Below are 23,725 nucleotides of genomic sequence, written 5' to 3'. Positions count from 1 at the left end.
TCTGAGCAGACACCAGGAGTCAGACGCTTAACCAACTGTGCCACCCAGATGCCCCCCATGAGACCTTTTTTTTTTTTTTAAAGATTTTATTTATTTATCTGAGAGAGAGAATGGGAGACAGAGAGCACGAGAGGGGGAGGATCAGAGGGAGAAGCAGACTCCCCGCTGAGCAGGGAGCCCAATGCGGGACTCGATCCCGGGACTCCAGGATCATGACCTGGGCCGAAGGCAGTCGCTTAACCAACTGAGCCACCCAGGCGCCCGAGACCTTTTGATAAACAAAATCCTATTCTCACTGCTACACAGTATCCATTGTGTCAATACCCTATAATGGCAAACTAAGGAAGGTCTTTAAGATATCCACCGACACAGGATCTCCTGAAAGATCAGTAGTTTTGGCTTTTACATTTAGGATTTTTTAAATTGTGCTAAAATGTACATTACATAAGATTTACAATCTTAACCCTGTAAGTGTACAATTTCGTGGCATTCAGTGCATTCACATTGCTGTGCAAACCATTACCACAATCCATTTCCAGAACCTTGTTGTCATCCCAAACAAAAATTTTACACCCAAGACACAGTAACTCTCCTGTCTTCACCCAGCCCCTAGTAACCTCTCTTCGAGCTACCTCTTATCTGTGCAGTCACACACTACTTGTCCTTTTATGTCTGGCTTTCACTGAGCACAGTGTTTCAAGGTCCATCCATGTTGTAGCATGTGTCCGAAGTTCATTCCTTTTTATGAATGAACAGTACTCCACTGTGTGTGTATTTTTAAAGATTTATTTATATTTATTTCAGTGAGAGAGAGAAAGCAGGGGGTTGGGCAGAGGGAGAGGGAGAGAGAGAAACTCAAGCAGACTCCCTGCTGAGTGTGGAGCCCAACACGGGGCTCGATCTCATGACCCTGAGATCAGATCTGAGCTGAAACCAAGAGTCGGACGCTCAACCGACTGCGCCACCCCGAATATGTATATTGATCACATTTCATCTGTTCCCCTATTAACGGACACTAGGCTGCTTGCACCTCTTGGCTCTTGTAAAGCTGCTGTGCACATGGACATACAGGTATTTGCTGGGGTCCCCCCATTCCCTTCTTTTGGGTTCACACGCACCAGAAGTGGGAGTGCAGGCGGTTGGAAGGCCCCTTTTCTCCACCTTGTTTCATTCTCTTCCCTCTGTCTCCTCCCAGAGGCAACCACTTTCCCGAGGTAGTATAACTTCACTATAATATATGGCATTAACAATTTTATTTTATTTATTTATTTTTTAAGATTTTATTTATTTATTTGAGAGAGCGAGAATGAGAGAGAGTACATGAGAGGGGGGAGGGTCAGAGGGAGAAGCAGGCTCCTCGCTGAGCAGGGAGCCCGATGTGGGACTCGATCTCGGGACTCCAGGATCATGACCTGAGCCGAAGGCAGTCGCTTAACCAACTGAGCCACCCAGGCGCCCGACATTAACAATTTTAAACTATCAACTGTACATACTGCTTTGCAAACTTGTTTTTTTCACTCAACATTTTCAAGGTTTATTCACATGAATGAAGACAGCTCCTGTATCTCCTGTATTCACTTTAACGGCTGCATTTAAAAAAAAATTTTTTTTAGGGGCGCCTGGGTGGCTCAGTCAGTTAAGTGTCTGCCTTCGGCTCAGGTCATGATCCCGGGGTCCTGGGATGGAGCCCCACATCGGGCTCCCTGCTTAGCAGGGAGTCTGCTTCTCCCTCTCCCCTGCTGCTGTCCTCTCTCTCTCCCTCCTCTCAAATAAATGAATAAAACCTTTATAAATTTTTATTTAAGTAATCTCTACACCCAACCTGGGGCTCGAACTCACAACCCTGAGATCAAGAGTCACATGCTCTTGGGACTGAGCCAGCCGGGCGCTCTGTAACTGTGGCATATTATCTCACTGCATGCGGCACCCGCTGTAATTAACCATTTTTTTTCCGAAGGACATTGAGGTTATTAATTTTCTGGACTCTTCCATGAAACTGCCCTTGTAACTTGTCACCTTGTGCACGTGTACAACGGTTTCTCTAGGGTAGATCCTTAGAAATGGAATTTGGGGTCACAGGCTACACATATCTTCACCTGAGTACCTGCCAGATTGCTCTTTGAGGTGGTTTTATTAGTCTGATATCCCTCCAACATGTGCAATGTAAAAGATTCAGCTCTTTCCTGGGGTCATGACCTCTCAATGACATCCGCCAGTCTGGTCCAAAATGGCGTCTCTGTGGCTTCATTTTGCATTTCCTTGATTTCCAGTAAAGGGGAACATATTTTTTGCTTCTCAGGTTGCATCCTCTGTGAACTGCCTGTTCATATCCTTTGCCCATTTTCAATTGGATGTACTATTCTCAACACTAATCCTCATGCAACATATGTGGCAGTCTTGTATTTTATCACCTTGCCAATTCTTAGGGTGTTTTGGTCATTGTTTTTCACTTTTTGACAGTAGCAAATTTCCTTATGCCTGTGCTTTTGTGATGTCAAACCATGCTCTTGTATTTTAACCTTTTTTAAAAAAAAATACATGGTTTTGTTGTTGTTGTTTTTTTTAATGGCTCTTAGATGGATAGATCTGGTTCACTTTGAACGTTTGGTGGATGGCTGTGGTCTAACTGTCCTTCCACTCCATCCTGTCCCCTGCTTTCCCCAGACTAACTCCTATCTTGAACACTGGGTTTACCACATACATGCGTATACCTAAACACAGTTGCTTTTGACCCCATGGTATGGTACTGAGATTTTCTTCACTCAGCATCCTTCCTGATTCATCCACACGATGCATGTAGCCAGGGTTGATGCGTTTTCATGGTTGTGTGATGTTACACTGTATAGCTTTGCATTTGATCCACTTTCCTGATATTGGCCTGAGTCGTTTCTAGGTTCCTAGGATCAGGAAATGTTGCTTGGGAGTGCCTTTGGCCATGCTTCCTGGGGGCTTCAGAATGGAATTATTGCTGGTTTAGCCCCAAGCCCATGGCTGGACTCCCTTTAGTGAGAATAGCCTGGTGCTGAGCAGGCCTTAAGTACTTGGGGGTAACATGCCGTCTAGGCCGAGGCATCTCTCATCTTGCAGACCCCAAGTCATGGCCCTCAGAGACATGAAGCCTGTGTAATCCCAGGGTTGGCTGTAGTCCTTGGGAGCGTTTGAGTCCGGGGAAGTTCCAAAAGCTACATAGCTCTCAGTAAGCAGCTGAGTTAGAGGCTGAGCCTCAGGCCCTTCCCTGCACCTGCAGCTGGTCAGGAGTTCTGAACTCTGAACTGGTCCGAAGGACTGAGTAGGGGCCAGGGCCTATACCCCTGAGACCAACAGGACCCTCCACAGTGTGCGGGTCCGAGGAGCCTGGCAGTGCTGGCCTGCGGCAAGGTTAAATGAGATCGTGGTGCACGTCTCAGTCTGAACTGAAGCTTGCGCCTTCATAACCTAGGAGGCCACAGGTGCCAGCACCAGGCAGCCTGGAAGGAAGAGCCAGGCCAGAGAACCTTGAGCAGGCCCCTAACTCAGCCCTGAGCCTCAGTTTCTCCATCTGTTAAATTATCACCTGTGACAAGTTCTACTTGAACCTCCAGACTCAGCGCTTACATCCCTTTTATATTAACAGCTATTTGAGAAAGAGCACATGTGCAGGAGGAGGGGGAGGGGTAGAGGACGAGGGAGAGGGAATCTCAAGCACACTCCCTGCTGAGCGCAGAGCCTGACGTGGGGCTTGATCTCACGATCCTGAGATCATGGACCTGAGCCGAAATCAAGAGTCGGATGCTTAACTAAGCCACCCAGGCGTCCCTTGCACCCCTAACTCTTGAAGACTTCCCTGACCTCACTGCCCACTGTCCCTTACACTAGGCCATGCCTGTTCGTCTCCTGCACCAGACTGGGAGCCTCCCAAAAGCTGTGCCTGTGGCCCAGAGCTCAAAACAGGGCCTGGCGAAGGGGTGGGGGTTGGAGTTGGTCAGACCTCCACCTGCCTTCTGCCATATCACCTCACATGGGGGGTAGGGGGGCAAGGCATGGGCATCTCTTCCGCCACCTGGCCAAGACAGATGGTGCCTGTTCCTGAGTGGTCCATAGCCAGTAAGGAAACGCTGCCCCCTAAGAAAGCCTGGAGGGACCGCTTCAATTCTGTAGGAGACACGGGCTCCCCAAGTGTGCCTGCTGTCTAAGGTAGGCAGTAAGGAGGGTCTGCTTAGCTGTCCTCACACCACATGTGGCAAAGGAAAGGAAGGATCCCAGGCAAGGTGCCCTCCACTCCAGGCCCTGTGGCCAGATACCCTGTGGTGGCTTCCCAGCCAAGCTCAACCCTGTGAAGTGACCTTGCTAGCCAGACCCGGGGGGTTCCTGACTGTGCAGCCAGAGGGGCTCGCGGCAAAATCCAGACCGTGTCCGGCTTCGCCAGGTCCATTAATGGAGCGATGCGGGGGCTAGAGAACTGCAGCCCAAAGCCTAGGTGAAGGGTAAGATGAGGCTGGACAGATGAAACAGGCCTAACCCAGGCCCGTCGGTGCGCAGAGGAGGAGATCCTTCCGCCCACCCCCCCGACCCCCAGGAGTCGCGGCCCACTCCTGGGCACGAACCGCCCAGCTGCTCAAGGACAGCTGGTGTGTCTGCACGCATCTGGGCCTGGGCAAGAGTGGCTGCCCCGTGGGACGACACGAGATTGGCGCAGGGGCTCTTCTGCGGACGGACAAGCCCGTACAGATCAAGGTGGGACTCCAGGTACTAAGCCCCAAGAACTGCCCACTTAAGGTGAAAAATCTCTCAGTCCCCACGCTTGCCACACATGACTTTATTTGTGAAGCCCCGGGCACAGCCCAGACACACAAAGAGCACAAAGGGGAAAGCACAGAGCGGGGGAGGGGGGGGGCGGGGGGGCGGGGGGGCAGCTCCAGCGCAGTCCCCACCCTGTCCAGATCCTTTAAGAGCGTCCTGAGCTCAGTTCAGGCTCCGCGGGCCCTGCCCCTGCCCCCTGGGCCGGAGAACAGGTTTGGGCCTGCCAAAGAGCCCCCCTCCAGCTTGGCCCCCAGGCCAGTCACAGACTTCTCAGCAGCAAGGGGCAGGCCCCATGGGTCTGGAGCCAGCACCATCTGCCACTGGCTTTTCTTCCTGTCCACACGGCCTGGGAACCAGGGTCTTGCCCTCTGCTGACCGCCCCATGGCCCCACCCCCGTAGCAGGTCCTGTCCTTCAGGCCGTAGAGCTCAGCCCAGCAGGGATGGATAGCGGGGATGGCAGTGGCTAGAGGCCCGGGCTTAGTGACAGGAGGCAAAGTCAGCCACCAGGTGAGCAGCCCCAGGCAGGGCGGGAAACTCAGCCCAGCCGCAACACAGAGGGAGGGGACGGCAGACGGACCAACTCCCCAGGCTTTGGGGCAGCCCAGAAGAGTGGGGAAGGCAAGGTGGGAGGGGACAGCCACCAGGGCCTCGAGCTGGAGGCATGGAGCAGCAGAGCGCCCTCAGATGGCAATGAGTTTAATGGCAGAGCAGCTTGCAGCCCTCTCAGGGGGGCCAGCTCCCCTCCAGTGGGACCAGGGCCAGTCCAGCAGGGAGACCTTAAAACCCCAGCCCTGACAGGAAGCGCACACCTGCACACGCACCACACCGACACGCACACTCGGGGACCGACACGACACAAGCGACGAAGACCCTCCCTGCCTCTGGCCAGAGTCCTTCATCCGAGTCCCTTCCCAAGTCACTGGTCCAGGCCGGGGCGGGGGGGGGGGGGGGGGCGGCTTCGCATCTAGACCTTGTACAGCGTCTGTAGCAGGTTGTGACGGGCAAAGGAGCAGGACTCCAGGGCACCATTAGGCCTGTGAGGAAAGAACAGTCAGTGTGGGGGGGACACCACACAGCCCAGGGCCAGGGACTGCAGGCTGCAGCAGGGGCCCTTTCCCCACTATTGGGGGGCGGGGGGGCATGGGTTTCTGAGGCTGACGGCTCTGGGAGGGAGAGGATAGGAGCCCGCCTTCCGTACACCGCAGGGTGAGGCGTGTGTGAAGCTCAGAGGGGCAGCAATGCACCCAAGGCCACACGGCCCGGAGCTGGCCGGAATGCAGGGCCGAGCAGCCAGGAAGCAGGCCCCTGCTCTCCACCCAGCAGCCTGTGTGAGGGCCCTTCCAGGGGACACAGGGCCACGGCGTCCTCACAGGCACTGGAATCCCACCCGGGCCCTCAGAGATGATGGGTTGGCCATTGTCACCATCAAGATCATGAATCTCACTACAGATGAAGAAAGGACGCTGGGTGAGTGTGGGGTGCGGCCAGGGTCTGCAGCCCACAGACACTGACCTGGTCTAGGATCGCCCTGGGATCCTAGACCACTGGGCCAGGAGTTGAGGGAGGGGGAATGTGCCTGTCACTCTGTGGTCACTCAGTCGCCTCAGAGGAGGCCTAAGGCACAGCTTTTACCAATCCCCCTCTTTTAAAGTAGAACAGACTGAGGCCTGAGCTGGGGGCGGGCAAGCGGCTGCGAGGAGGCAGCCTGCCCCTGACCAACAAGGGCAAGGGTGAGGGTTTCTTCTTGTGGGTCCACGCCCAGCCCAAGGGCAACAGAAAGGCAAAGGGAACAATTCTGACTAGAGGCCAAAGAAGACAAAAGGAGCCGGGCTTTGTCCGGGGTGGCAGGCAGGGGCTGGGGCCATCATGTGGAGATGTTCCAGGGAGCTAAGCCCTGGGGTCAAGTCCCCTACTGTGTGGGAACAGGCACGGGGAGAGTGTACCTTGTGGGGAGGCAGGGCCATGAGCTCTGCGGCCAGGGTGAGGGCTTGCCCTGGACTCTGGCAGAGGGGCCAAGCACTCAGCTCTTCACCCAACGTGGGGCTTGAACTCATGACTCCAAGATCGAGAGTCGCAGGCTCCACCGACTGAGCCAGCCAGGGGCCCCACAGCTCAACTTTTCACAAGGGCCAGTCTAGCTGCAGCAGAAGGGGTGGCGTGGGCCACGGCGGCAGTGGGGGCCAGGTGTGGTGGCAGGCAGGTGGGCAGACATGCGAGAGCACGAGGCCCAAGGAGCACATGGGACCGCAAGACGTCGTGGTGGCAAAGAGGCCGTGGCGCCGACAGTCCCGGAAGCTGGCCGGAGATCCTCACCACGCCGAGCCAGACTACCCCACATCACTTGTTCACGTCCCCCGAGGCAAGGGCTATGTCCTCTCTCCTTGCCCCATTCCCACTTTCCCCCAAGGCACTGGATTCACAGGAAGTGTGGATGGTCACAGACACCAGAGACAACCTCATGCAACAGCTTGGTGGGGCAGATAGGGAGACTGAGGCCTGAGAAAGGGCAGGAGTCGGCTGGGGCCACAGAGGACCTCAGTGAGGACAGGGGACGAGCCTTCCGACCCATCCCTCGTAGGCGCTGGGGTCTGAAGGCTCCTTGCTACCCAACTGTGGCCACTGCCCCACCATGGCCCAGGACGAGGCCAAGGTTTCCAGGTCTCTGAGCATCCGGCATCCACAGGGGAAGGGGCCTGTGGCTGCGGCAGGCGGGAGTGACAGGCCCCTCTGGCCTCAGCCCTGTGGCTGAGGAAACGGACACAGAACTGCTCCCAGAGACATCACTGAGGACAGGACCCCGATCAGCACTGTGGGCAAACCCCTGAACTATCCAGCGCTGCTTCATCAGGAAATGGGGGCTGTTCCATGTCCTGTTTCTCTCAGGAAAAGACACTGTTCCTGAGCCCCACATCCTCAGCCTGGCACAGCGGAGGAGAGACTCAAATACGGACGCTTGAGAGCCCCTCACAAGCCTGAACGAGCAGCCCAGGGAAGCCTCCACGGACTAGGGGTCTGCATCCATGGGACCCGGCTGCCACGTGAGCTGACGAGGGCACACTCACTTGGTCATGAACGCCAGCAGCAGGGGTGCAAGGGCCTTGGGGAAGTAGTCCTGCTGCACCATGTGGTTCAATACCATCAGAGGGCCGTACAAGTTGGCAATGGCCTTGATCTTGTCTTCACTCTGTGAAGGGAACACACAGCACCAGGCAGGGTGAGCTACAAGGTCCCCTGGGGTGGGAAGCCCTAGGTCTCCAGCACCCAGCCCCAGCTCCGAGATCCCCATGGTCGAGGTCAAGCTGAACCCCATCATGAAGGGAAGCTGCTTAAGCAGACCCGGGCCCCAGCAGGACTTAGGTGTGGGCCGGGGTGGGTGTGGCCCGAACTGCCCCTGGTTCCCCCCTGCACCCCCGTAGCCTCACCTTGAGCAGACCCATGTGGATGAGGAGCCGGGTAAGGAAGGCATTGGAGTTGAAGGAGGGTGAGCTAAAGGCCTTCCTCATCAAGGCATCTGCAAGGGAGAAGCGGCCATGGGGCAGGGAGTCCGCGGCAACAGACGGCTGCTCACCAGCCGAGGGCACGCGGCCCTGGCACACGCAGGCTGCGACCTGCCTCTGCCCCAGTCAGGTGAACACAGGGCGGCAGCCGGCGGTCCCACGTCCCAGACTGAGGGGACAGCCAGCACCAAGGGAAAGCTCAACCTGCTCAAGCTGTGACACCTTGCCCTTCTGGTCCTGACCTCAATGAGAAGGGGCTTGGGGACCTTGCACAACCCGCGAGGAAGATCATCCCGGGGGAGGTTTCAGCCACTGTGGAGGCAAGGGGGGGATGAGCAGAGAAGGGAGGGAAAGGAGGGGCGGGGGGTCTACCGGCCCTGTGTGGGTACCTGCTTCCAGGCTAGGCTGTTTAGGAAAACAGAATTCAGGTAACTTGCTCTCATCAATGCCCACGGGGCTGGGACCTCAGGGAGCTGACTTAGGGCTCCACCCCGGCCTCGCTCCCCACCGGCGCTCCTGCCTCCATGCTGCCCACAGCGCACCAATCCAGGACGAAGTGCCGCCCGGACCTCCACCCCTCTCTGCCCTTTCCCTCATGCCGAGCCCTTCCTCCCCTCCCTGCCTGACCAAGCCTGGCCCACACGGCGGGGCTCAGACACGCATGCTCAAGGTGCCACCGTGGAGGCAGTGGAGGGAACGGGGTAGCGAGGGAGGGTGGCGGCCGGACAAGAGATCTCGGGAAGCCCTGGGAACGCTATCGGGAGAGCAGGCATCCTCCAGGCTCCCAGGTGGAGGGACGGTGTGCACAGGCCCACAGATGAGGACAAAAGCTCAGTTCTCAGGACCTCTCCTGAGAGGACCGTCCCCATAAGGGCCTTGGGGCTGTGACTAGCTGGTCTCCCTATGGCAGATGCCACCTGGATGAGGTCTAACTAGACATAACTCTATGCCTTTGAAAAGGCCCCAGTCTCCCCATCTGCAAAAAATAAGAGAGGAGAGCAGCCAACCCACTCCCTAGCAAGAACCCAACAGAACAGGCAGGAGGGGCTGGAGAGTGGTACATACATTAGTGCTGGGACAAGGGGCTCCAGGGACTATAAATGTCCTGAGGCAGCAAGGAGGCAGAGCCAGCCACGGCCCACCCACCCCACCCAGTGTTACCTACTGCATCCTGCACGGCTGTCCTCACTGTGGCTTCGTCCTTAAACACAGAGGACACCTTCAGGAAGGCAGAGACCACCTTTTCTGGGTCGGATGTGTCAGTCTGAGGACACAAAAGACAACGGCAGGTCACAGGGGCCGGAGCCCCAGTGAAGATGCGCCTGCACTCTGCTGCTGGCTGGAAGAGGCCTGTCTCGCCAAGGCCCCTGGTGGGCAAGGATGGGTCCTGCCTCACCCCACGCTGTCCCCCTGGAGCTAGGCATGGGCCTGGCCCACTGCGGTACGTAATCCATACAGAGTGAGTGAGTCGGCATTAACCACGGTTATTCCCATGACCCAGCGATCCCTCCCCCTTTTTTTAAAGGTTTTATTTATTTATTTGTTTGTTTATTTATTTATTTATTTATTAGACAGAAAGAGAGACAGCGAGAGAGGGAACACAAACAGGGGGAGTGGGAGAGGGAGAAGCAGGCGCCCCGTGGAGCAGGGAGCCCGATGCGGGGCTCGATCCCAGGACCCCGGGATCATGACCTGCGTCGAAGGCAGACGCTTAACGACTGAGTCACCCAGGCGCCCCAGCGATCCCCTTCTTGTAATCTAACCTGAACAAATAATCCAGAGTACAGACAACATTCACATGCAAGGAAGTTTAACTTCACCGAGGTGGAGACAAGGGGAAACAGTGCGAGTGTCCAGACACAGTGCGCTGCCCAAGTGCGACCTCCACTCACGGGGATGGAGGGCACAACAGTTTTGCTAACACAGGAGATGACAAATGGTATTACAGGAAAAAGTGGGCCTTTCAACTCCTGTATCATGGGAAGGAAAAAAAAGAACACAGATAAAACATAAAAAGGACATCAGCCAAAAGGCCAAGCCAGCTCTGAGAACGGGCCCATTTAATTTCTCTATATTTATCACTTAGGCTCATCGAAACTATTTTCTCATCTGTAATACAGGGTAACGGGGTCTACATGGCGGGTTGCCAGAAGGCTTAAATACCAGAACCGAATACCCGGGACAGTGCCTGGCAGACAGGAGGCGCCTGCCAGCCGCCTCGGAACGAACTGGTGAGTAAGCAAACAAGCGAGGCTGGAGCAAGGGCACGGTAGGCATGTGGCCTCCGTGGGAGCTCTGGGCAGGACAGGTGTTCTAGAACAGCAGGTCCTGCAGAACCTGGGCGGGGAGCCTAGATGTGTGCACACGAGAGGGTCCTGGGAAAACTCCCTAACTCCCTAGGTGTCACTGAGTGTGGCATGCCTGCCTGTCCGGTGGTCCACACACGTCCCCCATGGCACGTCATCTGCAACCTCTGGAGGCTGACAGATACCTGGGTCACACTCACTCATGTGTCTGTGGATTTAAAGAACAAACGTCTAGGGGGGACTGGGTGGCTCAGTCGTTAAGCATCTGCCTTTGCCTCAAGGTCATGGTCCCAGGGTCCTGGGATCGAGCCCCGCATCGGGCTCCCTGCTCAGCCGGGAGCCTGCTTCTCCCTCTCCCGCTCCCCCTGCTTGGGTTCCCTCTCTCACTGTGTCTCTTTCTGTCAAATAAATAAAATCTTTAAAAAAAACTAAAAAACAAACATCTAGGTATTTATCCAGAGGATACAAACATAGTGATCCGAAGGGGCCCCTGCACCCCAGTGTTTACAGCAGCAAGGTCCACAAAAGCCGAACTATGCAAACAGCACAGATGTCCATCAACAAAGGATAATGTGGAAATACACAAATGGACTACTACTCAGCCATCAAAAAATGAAATCTTAGCATTTGCAATGACGTGGATGGAACTAGAGAATATTTTGCTAAACGAAATAAGTCAGAGAAAAACAAATATATGATTTCACTCTTACGTGGAATTTAAGAAACAAAACAGATGAACACAGGGGAAGCGCGGGACAAATGAGATGAAAACAGAGAGAGAGACAAACCATAAGAGACTCTTAACTACCGGGAACAAACTGAGGGCTGCTGGAGTCAGGTTGGTGGGGGGACTGGGCTAACTGGGGGACGGGCATTAAGGAGGCCACTTGATGGAATGAACACTGGGTGTTAGGTGCAACTGATGAATCACTAAATTCCACCCCGACACGAAAACACACACAAACACCGGGCAGCCCCCACTCCCACTGACAGCGTCCCCTCCCAATCCGAGGCACGCAGGGGCCTGGAGTTGGCAGCGCTGTTACCCACCTGCTGGGCTATCAGCACGGGGCTCTTGGGCCCGAGGCGCAGCAGCTTCTCTGGAGAGGGGAAAGCCAGGAACGTGGAGACGTCTGCAGGAGGCGGGGCGGACAGCACGGGGGCTGGCTCCTGAGGGACAGGGGGCCCAGGTGGCTCTGGAGAAGTCCAAACCCAGACTCCTCATGCAGAACATGCACCCCTCACTCCAGGCGGCCAAGGCTCAGAGTCTGGTCTCCCTCCGGTTCACGGGGCAGTCCCCCAAAGGGTGAGGGGCCCGCAGATGCTGCCCTGGCTGGCTCCTAGTGCAGGAGCCTCTGGGGAGGGGGCAAGCCACCTCCTTAGGCCAAGTGGCTCCTCCCTGGGACACACGATGTCCCAGAAATGATGCAGGAGGTGCGTGGGGGCTAAAGGGGACCCCACCAGGAGCCTGAGTCTAGCCGGGGGAAGCAATGCCAGCGAGCACCAGCGGCGCCCACACAACTGAAACAGGAGTGCCCAGCCACTTGTTGAAATGCTTTCCTAAACTGGGAAAAAACTGAAATTCAACACGAGCGTGGGGAACCTTGTCCAACCCGTAGTTCTCCAGAAGCTCTGAGTCTAAGGGGAACAGACCCGGGCGTCCTGACAACACCAGCCTCTTAGTGAAGCAAGGGGACACCAAGTGTCCCGGGTAGGCCACGGTCTCCAGAACGGGGGGCTGTCCCTACGGGTCACCAAGATGGGTCGGAAAAGAATTTCCATTTATGCTGATTTTTCACCCTATTCTTGCAGAGATATTTACACGTGTTTCATAATCAACAGTGCAGCGGCATGATACATGCCTTAGTCCTGTCACGATGCACAAATGAATAAACACACCTGGGCTGAGGTACAAATACAGCCACGCTGACAAGATTTTCTTCTTCCACTTACAGGAGTGTGCATTCAAGGACAGTTTGCACCCAAGGTACTTAAGCGGATCCCACACCTACTACCCGCCGTGAACATGGCTCAGGATTTCACATTCGAGGGCCAGGGCTCTGATCCTGGCAAACGACAGGGAACTCACTCCACTGTTTGGGTCCAGAATCTTCCTCGATGCTGTGGACTGCTCTCCTGGCCCTTGCTGTGCCTCTTCCTCCTCCTCCTCCTCTTCCTCCTCCTCCTCCTCCTCTTCTTCCTCCTCCTCTTCTTCTCCTTCCTCCTCCTCCTCCTCTTCCTCCTCCTCATCATCCTCGCCCTCATCATCACTGCAGAGGGGAATTGGCTAAAGCAGACCCTCCCTGCCCAGCAGCCTATGTGGGCTCCGAGGCCTGGCAACACAAACCCATAGACCCCAGGCAGGTGGGAGGGCGCCTGCAGAGGGCGGGGGAGCAGCTGCTCCCGGGGAGGGGTCCGGGGGGGGGGTATGTGGGTCACCAGGGAGCCCATCGTTCATCTCTCATCACCCAGGGAAGCCCATGCTGTGAACACGGAAGAACCAGATCTCATCCCTGTCCCAACGGGCCCCAGTCCCACCACGGAAACAGAAAAGGAAGAAAATGGTCTGTCACAGCTGAGGCCCGGGGCCTGGCAGGAACACTGCCCAGGCTGAGATGCCAGGACTGTGCCACCCATATCTCCCTGCCCACAGGAAGCTGCGGTTGTGGGGGGCAGGGGGATGGGGGTTTCTGGGACCATGAGCCTCTCGAGGCCATCTCTGAGCCCCCAATTCCTAGCAGCAGCACAGACCTAGCACTGAGGGGACACAAGTGAGGGGCTGACACGTGAATGAAGCTGACCTAGGGGCAGAGGGATGCTGAAGGCCCAAACCGACTCCCATCCAGATGGAGGAGGCAGCCCCACCGCCCTGGCCCCTGCTCCCGCTCCATGTGGGCTCCGCAAACCCATAACCCGCCCCCTGCAACAATCTCTTCCCTTCCAGACTCTGTCTCCAAGTCTGATTTTCAGAACAATCCTGACTGAGCCCACCCCCACTGCCACCCTGACCTCACTGCTCCCCTACCTGATCTATCTCAGCTCAGATCAAAGCTCATCCCTTCGGAAGTCTCCCCAACTCACCCACTCCGAAGGCCCTTATTGCCTCTTGGCTGAACATACAGAAACCTAACTTTCCTTGCCTGCCCATCCTGCCGGAATGAAGTCCCACGGGTCAGAAACCTTCACTGTCTTCCGCTCGCCTCCCTAACGCCCCCCCGCACAGCTCCTGGCACAGACAGGGGCTTGAACAACGGTTTCGGAACGAATGAAAGTAGAACCACAGGCGCCACGGCTCACAGCTCCCTACCTGAGGGAGGCCAGCACCTTGGCCATGTGGAAGCTGTCCAGCACTTCCTGGAGCTGCTCACAGCCTTCTGCTCCCAGCGTGTTGCCTGTTCACGGGCGGGAGGGGGCGGAGGGTAGGAAGGTCAAGAGGGGCAGCAGGGCCCGCCTGGCAGGCCTGGGCCAAGGCCCCCACCCCTATTACCGTTGAGGTCCAGCTTTTCCAGCTCGCTCTTGTCCGCCACGGCCTCAGCAACAGCCAGAGCAGCATCTCTCTTGATTTCACAGAACGACAAGTTCAGCTCCTAAAAATAAGAGGAAGGAGTAGAGGCAAGTAGAACCATAGGCCAGGAGACCGGGTCCTACTCTGAAGCCTCTGTTTTCCCCAAGGGAGGATGAGGCAGGCTCTGTCCTCCAGCCGGGCACGGTAACACCCACAGTAAAAACAAAGCCGTTTCCCTCGCGACGTGCCGGACACTCGGTATGTTCCCTCACGCTATACCCTAATGACCTCATCGCTCCCTCCTCCCATTTCAAAAAAGAAGACACCGGCTCACATCACATGGGTGATAGGAACCGCACACCATCGGGGGAAAGGTGTGGAAGGACGGGGCCAGGAACCCAGGCCCACCTGGCCTTCAAGACCACCCCACCCCTGCCCCGCACGGCAGCAGCCCCGAGGGTGGGGGAAGCCCCGGCGGCGCTGGCACCTTCAGCTTGGGCAGGCCCCCGCGCACGGCCTCTGCGATGGCGACGGCGCCCCTGGAGCGCACCAGGCAGTCCCCGAAGTTGATCATCTCCACCTGCCGCAAGGTCTTCAGCGTCTACGGGGAGGAAGCGAAGGCTGGGTGAGGGCGCAGGCCTCCGAGAGCCCGCGGCACACCCCACGCCCGTTGCCACACCTTCGCCCTCCCTCTCGCCTGGACTTCTCAGTACTTCACCAGCTCTTGTCCCCTCCCGGCCTCTGGCGAACCTCCCTCCACCCTACTTCCATGCTACAGCCAGACCCTTCTTTGTGAAGCACAAATCTGACCAAGTCGAATCCCCCTTAAAACCTTACACAATTCTCTAGTCACGGGACAGCCTCAGAGTTAGAAGGTCACAGGGTCTTGTCCCCCTCTCCTCTCCCCCAGCCCTCAGACACATCCTGAACCCTGGTCGTTTCAAACCAGGACCAATGCAACAAGGCTCCCTCCCACCTCTGGGCCTCCCCCATGCTGCTGATCCCTCTGCCCGAAACACCCCTCTCTGTCCACAGTCCATTTGTCCTATACAACTTGGCCAAAATGTGACCTCTCCCCCAAAGTCTGCCCGAAGTCTGATTTGAACTTCCCATGTGCTCCCTACACTTGCACACACTTGTGCTAACACCCCACAGGAGCAGGACTAGCCTTTTGTGGGGCTTGGGGCCCTGTGAGGTCCCGACAGCTAGCCAGCCAGCCGGATTCAGGCCCTGCACCATCGCTGGCCTGGCCCCGCCCCTCCCTCCCTGAACTAGGGGCTCCTCGGAGGCGGAGTCTGATTCAACTCTGCGTGGCCTGCACTCGGTACAGGGCTCAGTAAGCAGCTGATGAAAGAATCAATGAGAAAAACAGGCTGCAGCAGCCTCCCATGCAGCCCCATGGACAACTCCAGCACCAACAGCTGGGTGTCCAGAGGCAGCGCAGAGGAAGGTGGTATGGACATGCCCGAAAACAGCACAGGCAAGCCTGTGACATGTGCCCCGTTCTGGAATGTTCAAGAGAGCCAGGGCGCACACCTGGTGGATGGGCAGAGGAGCTCCCCTGCCGATGTGTGCGTTAAAAAGGCAGTAGCCAGGACACCTGGGTGGCTCAGTTGGTTAAGCGACTGCCTTCAGCTCAAGTCATGATCCTGGAGTCCCTGGATCGAGTCCCGCATCGGACTCCCCGCTCGGCAGGGAGTCTGCTTCTCCCTCTGACCCTCCCCTCTCTCATGCTCTCTCTCAAATAAATAAATAAAATCTTTAAAAGAAAAAAAAAAAAGGCAGTAGCCAGTCCCACTCGCCTCCACCATGACCCTGCCACTCCCGCCTCACCTTGGCCATGGCCACGGCGCCCTTCTCGGTGAAGGTGTTGTCATTCAGGTTGATGACACGCAGCAGGGGGTTGATGGCGAAAGCCTGGGCCAGGGCCGTGACGCCGGGGTGATTGATGCCATTCTGTGGCATGTGGACCTCCTCCAGAGTCCCAATGATCTGTGAGGGGCAGGAGGGACAGAGCAGGGGGGTGGGCTCCCGAGCTCCAGGGGCAGGCCCAGCACCAACAACATCCAGCAGGCAGGAAGGGGGCACCACACACTAGACACGGGGAGGGGCTGCCATCAGCTCGGGCCCAGGCTTGTCTGTGGCTATTTGGGGCATGAATCTCAAAGCAGAACTTTGGGCAGGGCTGTCTGATCCTCTCTACAATCTCATGAGGGAGACCTACCTGGGATTAGGAACTCCACCAGACAGAGAAGACTAGGGATCAGAAAGGCTAGGTAACTTACACAGGGCCACACAGCTCGGAACACAGGTTCTTCCATCTGGTGTCCTCTACCCTGCAAGGACCCTGGGCGCTGGCCTGGGGTCTGGCCACAGTCCCTCCTTGCAGACTGCATGCAGCTCCACTGTGCCTTTCTTGGGGCTCTCCTGCGCTATTTACACAGTACAGCTGGTGCCCCACATTCCCTCCTTTTCTGGGGGGTGGGGTCTTCACAAACACCTAGCCCTTTTTCATCCAACCTTCTGACACTCCGCTCTTCTTGGAACACCGTGTCCTCATTTGTTGGCATTTTCCTGATAGGCTGACTCCTATGTTGCTTTCCTATCTACCTCTCATTTTGGACACCAGAATCCCCCCACCAGGCATAGTCCAGTGCTCTTCCCCCATGCCCCCAGAGCACTGCTCTTCCTCTATCACGGTGTTCATCACCCTGGACGATCAATGCCACCTTCCTGTCTACACCCCACCAACCTCTGAGCTCCCAAGGAGAGCCATGTCCCAGCCTCTACTGCTACCAAGGATTGAGGCCAGGCCTGCGAGGACTCTCCACCTGGGTACCTTTTGTAGTCCCGCAGTGCCCAGAACCGCACAGGGGGTTCACAAGTAAACAGAGGCCAACGGAGGAACATTACCAGTCAGGGCTTCTCAGTATCTTCTGGTACCAGACCCTATGGGCAGTCTGGTAAAGCCCCTGACTCTCTCCTGAGCCTATTTTAAAATGTTAAGATAAATCATACACGACTACAAAGGAAATCCATTCAATTGGAAGAGAGTCCTCAAAATATTGAGAAAAAACCCCAAATGTGTGTTGCAGTAGTAAATGCACTCCTTAGTACAAAGGCACTGAATAACAGGACCTGGAGGCCAGTCCCCCGCTACCGTAATGCTGATGCGTGAGAAACAAAGATTTGTGTCTCTGTAACAACTATAACTTGATGTGAAAATACCTGTGATTTCTATGCTTACCAAAATCACGAGCATTTCGAAAGTTGCTGAGGTTTAAAATTTACATTCACAATTCAAGGTTAACACTACATTTTAGTTACATTAGTGGTAATAATCATGTAATCTTCTTCCATCCGCATTCAAAGACTCCCTGAATTCTATCCACAGACTAGAGACATCCCAGGGACCCCGAGGGAAGAACCCCACTCTAAGAGCATGGTGGACATCTGTTGGAGGCCTAGCAGACACAATGTACTCCCCCCCATTCCCAGCGCACCGGGGACAGCAAGTTGAACGAGGGGTGCAGAGAAGGCGTAACCTTTAACAGCATGGTGTCTATAAGGATGGCAATGAGGCGCCCCCAGCTCCGGAGGCACCTGGAAACCCCTGCAGCCAGGGGTCCAGCAAGGCCCAGGGCACTTCTCCCCTGCTATGTTCACTCTCTGCCTGAGGTAGATGAGCTCCGGCAGGGAGGCAACAGGGAAAGCCACTCTGGCCCGAGTGTGGTTAATGTTGCTAGGATACTGTTTGCCAAAGAAAACATTTAAATTAAGAGAAAAGAAAGGGACTCCAAAGTTCCCAGCGCCGTGGGGCAGGTGTGGCCCTCTTACAGAGCTCAAGGTCAGGGTCTCAGCAGTGTGGGGGGTGGGGGCAGGGCACTGGGGCAGCTGTGAAGGGTGAAGGGAGAGGAGAGTGGGAGGAGAGGCGGAGGGGATTAGGGTACCTGAGCCACTGCTCCCCTACTTCTCCATCTGAAAGGTAAGTCTGATGACTCCACCTCTGTGCCCCACCCAGTAGAGGCCAGAGACACCGACCCTCTGTGAGCCCAGGCCAGCGCCGGCCAGGCTGTTATCCCGCTCACTGCTCTGGCACCCCCGCTCCCATTTCTGAGCCTGACCTCACTCACTGATCAGAGCAACCTCACAATCTTCTCAAACAGCATTCCAGGGAGCCGCAGTGGTAGATCATGCAACCTTTCAGATACCTAACAGGAATTCTGCCCAGCTGCTGAATGAGCTAGCAGGTGCAGAGGGGGAAGCAACTCGCCCTAGGTCTCGCAGCTCAACTCCAGAGCTGGATGCACACCAGCTCTGTCAACCTGCAAAGCTTAGCCTGCCTTGGGGCATGGCGGGGAGGATGTGCAGAAACCACTCACCCCGAAAGCTTCTGCCAAGGCAGTGGCTCCGTCGTTCTCCAGACGGTTTCTGCCGGCCACGAAGACCTTCAGGCCCAGTGGCTTGCCTTGAGCACTGGATTTCCGGTGACACTCAGTCAGAGCCGCTGCCAGGATCTGGGGGGGTGGGGGGAGGGGGGGGAGGAAAGAGGCCCAGCCCTGAGGCAGGAGGCCCTGGTCTTCAACATCCCATGCCACCTACTGGCGGTGGCAGACCTGGGGACAAAGAATGGCTCACAGGCACCACGGTCATACTGCATGTGCACCTAGCACCTTACAGCTTGCTTCACGTGTGTGTCCCACTACCCTGTGGGGTCTAGCCTCATGTGAGAGGTGGGGACAGACACCCAGAGAGAAGGGAGACACCAACATGCAGAGGTCAACTGAAAGCCAGCTCCTGGGGAAGGGGCTTCACAGTCAGCTCACTATACTGCCGGAAGCCCTCTGTTGGGGGGGTGGGGGGACGGGAAACCATGGTGATTCCCACTTCCCAGCCGAAGAACCTCAAGCTCAGAGAGGGACAGAGACATTCCTATCGTTGCTAAACCAGTGGAAGACTCTGGACCAGAATCCAAATCTTCTGGAATCTCTCCCCCGTAGCCCTGCGCCTAAGGGGAGCTGGCCAAGACCACGACCCTGTCACACTCATTGGACACACACCATATGGTTGGAGGTGGTGCCAGGAGATAGCTTCTCCCTGGGTGATACCAACAGACCAAGAGTTAAAAAATGCTGGCTGGTTGCTGGGAATCAGAGAGGCCACGGTAAATAAAACAAAAGATTCACAAGAAGTGCAACAGGAGAGAAGCAACGTTTGTAGAGCATCTCCTAGATCACCGGCACTTTCAATAAAGAAAGGTACTTTCACACCTCGTTTCAACCACAAATTGAGCCTAGGAGGCAGGTGGGATTGGCTTGACTATAAACGAGGAGGCTGAGGCTCAGAGAGGTAACTGCATGGGCCAAGGGCCCACAGCAAAGGGACAGGGGAGCCACAAGCAGCAGCCAGGCCTGCCTGAGTGCACAGCTCGCCGTCCCTGGGGGCCGGAAGGGCGACCACCAGCCTGGCTCCTGGGGGTCATGCACATGCTCAGCCCAGAGACCGTGGACTTCTGCCATAAACCAGCCTCCTAAGGAACCTATGAGGAGGTGGGAGCCTACCGCACAAGCGCATCCCATTCTCCCCAGTTCCCTCTGGGGCCACCATGGTGAGGCGCCAGCTCCTACAAGAGTCCAACCTGGGGCCTCTGGGTCTGGAGAGCCCCAAGCACAGGGCTACATCTCACTCCCATGAATCCTTTGGGCCCCTCCAATTCCCACGTGTGTGGCACATGGGCCACAGTGAATGCACTCCGGCTGGAGGGAACAGATTACGAAGGACCCGGAGGCGCAGATCAACAAGGCCAGCACCCACAAGATGCCACAAAAAGGTCTCACTGAATCAGAGTGAGGGAGGTCAAGACAAGTACAAGTCAAATTCCAGAGTGGGGCAGGGCTGCCAGGGAGGCTCCCCTGGCCGCAGGGTTCCCACTGTCTTCGTCCCCGAGCCATGCCACATGCTGAAGTAAAGGCAAGGCCTACGACCAGCCCCGGGCAGCTCTAGGAGCCTCTGTTCCCCGGGCCGGCCGCGCGGCAGAGGAGAGCCCATGGAAAGCTGGGGCGTTTCCCAGGCGCGTCTCCAGCTCCCTCAGCACACCCCACTCTAGGTTGGCCTGGACCGATTTTCTGTGCTGAGGCCAACAGTTTAATGTCTTCACACATGCACACAGCTTACTGCCCAATTAGACTGGGGGGTGGGGCTGGCTGAGCCGGCTGGGAGCACAGCCCGGCGCTCCCTCCCATGGGGCAAGAGGCAACGGGCACCCCTCACAGGGGAGGCCGCGCTGGCACAACACTGGCTCCCCTTGCTGCTCTAACGGGCAGAGAAGCAGGTTCAAATCCCACATTAGTCCCACCCCAGCGATGCCATCTGGGGACTTGACCCAAGGTCTCTAGCCCCAAATCCGGCTGGTTAAGTGGAAAACTGGGAATAGCATCACCCCCTTTTTGGTGTGGGTGGGAGAATTAGGGTAATGCATTTAACACATCTGCAAAAAGAAGACGTCCCCAGTCGCTGTAGGTTCCTGCGTCCCAGCCCTTTTCTCTTTTTGGTCAGAACGTGAGTGGGGATAGGGAGGATGGGAATTGGCCTTTCTAGCGTCTGGGCCTAATGGAGCCAGAATGGACCAAAAAAGAGAATAAACAAGGCTGGGCTCCCTCCATGCAGGGTCTGGGAAGAGAAGAGACGCCTTTCTGCACTGACCAGCCCGACAGGCTGGCAGGATGAGGGAGGCACCTCGGGCAAGGCCCAGTCCAGGAAAAAGGTGAGCTGTGCCCAGGCCTAAGGGGTTTCTCTTTCTGGGCTCCCTCCCCTCCACACACACCGGGCCTCACGTGGCTCTGCCAACTGTTCTGAGGGCACAGCAGCTCTGGGATGCCCAAGCCCGGCGCTCTGCAGAGCCAGCAGGTCACTGCCTCTGTGTTGCCAAGACAACACGAGAACCGGGGATGGTTGCTTGGCAACTCCGCCCTCCAGGCCTCCACCACCTCTCCCCACTGGCCACAGGCTGCTGCCTTTGAGGCCTTTCTGCTCTGAAGAGAAAAACAACCGGCCAGCCAGCCATCCCAGATGGTGGCCAAGGGCACACACTTCAGGAGACGAGGCAGGCAGGGAGAGAGGGAGGATGAGGGACGATGGGGACGTGGGGGAGGGCCCGCCGCACCCACCTTGCCACCGCCAATGCCCATGCCACAGTTGTTGAGCTTGAGCTCATGAAGGGTGAAGCAGGAGGAGCTCTTGAGCAGGGCCTCAAAGCCTCGCACGCCGTCGGGCCCGAATGCGTTGTCGCTCAGGTCCAGCTCCACCAGCTGCGCCCCGGCTGTGATGAGTCCCTCCCCTAGTGAGGTCTAGACACAGAGAAGGTTCAGCTCAGTTTCACAGACACCTCCCAGGGGCAGCTCCTATGCCAGGCCCCCCCTGCCCTCAGTGGGCACCCAGGCAGAGACACAGACCATTTCGCTACAGAGCTATCCTTATTTTAAACCCAGGACCAGAAACCCTGAAGAAGACTCCCAATCCAGGTGGGGCATGGGGTGTGGTATACATGGGGGTGGTCAGGGAAAGCTTCCTATAGGAGGGGGCACTTGAGCTCAGGCTGAATGAGAATCAGTCAACCGAACAGGAGATTCCAGCCAACAGTACAAACATGAACAAAGAGACATAAGCATGAAGCAGCATACTGTGTGTCTAGAGACAAGCAGTGGACTCCAGAAGAGGATGAGGCTGGAAGGAAAGAGAGGAATCAAATCAGGCTAGAGCCCTGAATGTCAGGCCAAGGACCATGAACTTGAGTCCGAGGGTTCTGAGGGCTTTGATGTGGGTGAGGGATATAGAAGACACATTCCCCCAAACCTGAGGAGGGCAGACTGGGGGCCAAGTGCCCGCCCAGGAGTGTGAGACAGTGATTCAGGCAGCAAAGAAGGAAGCTAGCTGGCCAGTGTGGTGGGAGACAGAAGAGAGGAAACAGAGCCTCGGGTCGGTTCTAGGTCCCACAGAGGGAAGGAGACCTGCAGAAGCTGCACGTTCAGTGGACGTGCAGGAAGGAGGCGGGCACCACTGATGCCTCCAGGGTTCCCAGTGGTGACTGGTGAGATGGGTGCCTATCTCTGAGCCACAGCCCAAGACCAATGTAGCAAGATGCTAAGCTCTCCTGGGAACCTGCTGGGCTGGGGATACCTACAGTTCCCCAGGAGAGACGGGTGAGGAGAGAAGGCTCTGCCAGAGACTGGGGGCAGAAACGGGGCCAGGCATGCATCGTGCATGGGGTTCCCAGGGGACACAGTGGGGGAGGGGAGACACTCTCCCTGCCTTGGCCATGAACAGGATACCTGAGGCAGTTTCCACTGTCCTCCCCAACATTGACTCAGCAACGGAGGGCCATTCTCGGGCTGCCCCTGTCCACAGAAGGCCCAGCCCCTGTCACCTGGTCCCACTGGCCTCTAGCCCTCCAGCAGCCAGAGCTGCTGAAACCCTCTGTGTCTGCCCTACCTTCCCTCCATCTCATGCCTTTCCCTGACCCCAAAATCTCTTGTCCCCCTATGACTCACTCTGGTCGTTGGTAATATGGAGATAAGAATATCTCCCTCAATGACTGAGAAACTTAAATGCTAAAATTCAGGTAAAACAATGTGCACAGGGCCCATAGTTCGTATCTCCCAAGTACATTTTCTTCACCCCCTCTTCTAACTTTAAATCCTTTTACTGGGCGCCTGGGTGGCTCAGTTGGTTGGGCAACTGCCTTTGGCTCAGGTCATGATCCTGGGGTCCTGGGATAGAGTCCCACACTGGGCTTCCCTTGCTCTGCGGGGAGCCTGCTTCTCTCTCTCCCTCTACCTGCCACTCCCCCTGCTTGTGCTCTCTCTCTCTGTCAAATAAATAAAATCTTAAAAAAAAAAAAATCCTTTTACTTACAAACCCCCAAATGAATTTACTTAACCTACACTCTAAATCCTCCCTTCACATGGTTCTTGTTCACCCTTTGAGGCTGGTAACTAATGGAATCAGCTCCCCAAGGGCTTCCTCAATCCCCCAAAGGAGGAGCCCTCCTTCTGGGGTCCCCATTAGGACATCTGTAACTTTTTTTTTTAAAGATTTTATTTATTTTCTGACAGAGAGAGAGACAGCGAGAGAGGGAACATAGCAGGGGGAGTGGGAGAGGGAGAAGCAGGCTCCCCACTGAGCAGGGAGCCTGATGTGGGTCTTGATCCTAGGACCCTGGGATCGACCTGAGCCGAAGGCAGACACCCAACCACTGAGCCACCCAGATACCCAACTTATTAATTTATTCATTCATTCTTTCAAATGTAAACTCTATGCCCAACATGGGGCTTGAACTTGACCCTGAGATGGAGTCACTTGCTCTACCGATGGAGCCAGCCAGCTGCCCCTGGACTGAGGTGCTTTAGAAATGAGGGTGGTCCCTGGCACCTCAGGAACCACAGTGCTGGCTAGATGCATGGAGGTCTAAGAAGGCAGCCCCAGCAAAACCAGGGTGAGAGACCCAGTAACACAGAGCCATGCTAATAATTGACCAAGAACCTCACCCTGAAGGCACCTCATGGGCTAGGCCCCATGTTACTGAAAGGCTGCCTATTACCAGCCCTGCCTCTTTCCCTTGAGCCCCAGGCAAGCCACATTC

The 23,725-nt window shown here is 56.3% G+C and overlaps 1 protein-coding gene across 2 annotated transcripts in view; it reads right to left on the bottom strand.

Moving 5' to 3' along the window:
• Window positions 1-4,779: 4,779 nt before the first annotated feature.
• RANGAP1 (Ran GTPase activating protein 1) overlaps window positions 4,780-23,725 on the bottom strand; it is a 31,255-nt gene continuing 12,309 nt past the window's right edge. Inside the window, exons 5-16 of one of the 2 annotated variants that reach the window (XM_034987434.1) lie at window positions 21,255-21,434; window positions 18,471-18,605; window positions 15,922-16,080; window positions 14,576-14,689; window positions 14,071-14,170; window positions 13,891-13,975; window positions 12,673-12,853; window positions 11,634-11,753; window positions 9,439-9,541; window positions 8,203-8,291; window positions 7,843-7,964; window positions 4,780-5,814 (exon numbers count right to left, since the gene is read on the bottom strand). In XM_034987434.1, the coding sequence (XP_034843325.1) occupies window positions 5,745-5,814; window positions 7,843-7,964; window positions 8,203-8,291; window positions 9,439-9,541; window positions 11,634-11,753; window positions 12,673-12,853; window positions 13,891-13,975; window positions 14,071-14,170; window positions 14,576-14,689; window positions 15,922-16,080; window positions 18,471-18,605; window positions 21,255-21,434 (1,458 nt within the window). In that variant the 3' untranslated portion in view covers window positions 4,780-5,744. The remainder of the gene's footprint in view (window positions 5,815-7,842; window positions 7,965-8,202; window positions 8,292-9,438; window positions 9,542-11,633; window positions 11,754-12,672; window positions 12,854-13,890; window positions 13,976-14,070; window positions 14,171-14,575; window positions 14,690-15,921; window positions 16,081-18,470; window positions 18,606-21,254; window positions 21,435-23,725) is intronic. The other variant, XM_034987435.1, reaches the window with a different exon arrangement.

Source organism: Mirounga leonina, unplaced genomic scaffold, assembly GCF_011800145.1.
Source record: "Mirounga leonina isolate KUSES-001 unplaced genomic scaffold, KU_Mleo_1.0 Mir_418, whole genome shotgun sequence".
Lineage (NCBI taxonomy): Eukaryota > Metazoa > Chordata > Mammalia > Carnivora > Phocidae > Mirounga > Mirounga leonina.
Note: the sequence above shows the minus strand (reverse complement) of the source record. Positions and strands in the feature narration are given on the sequence as shown.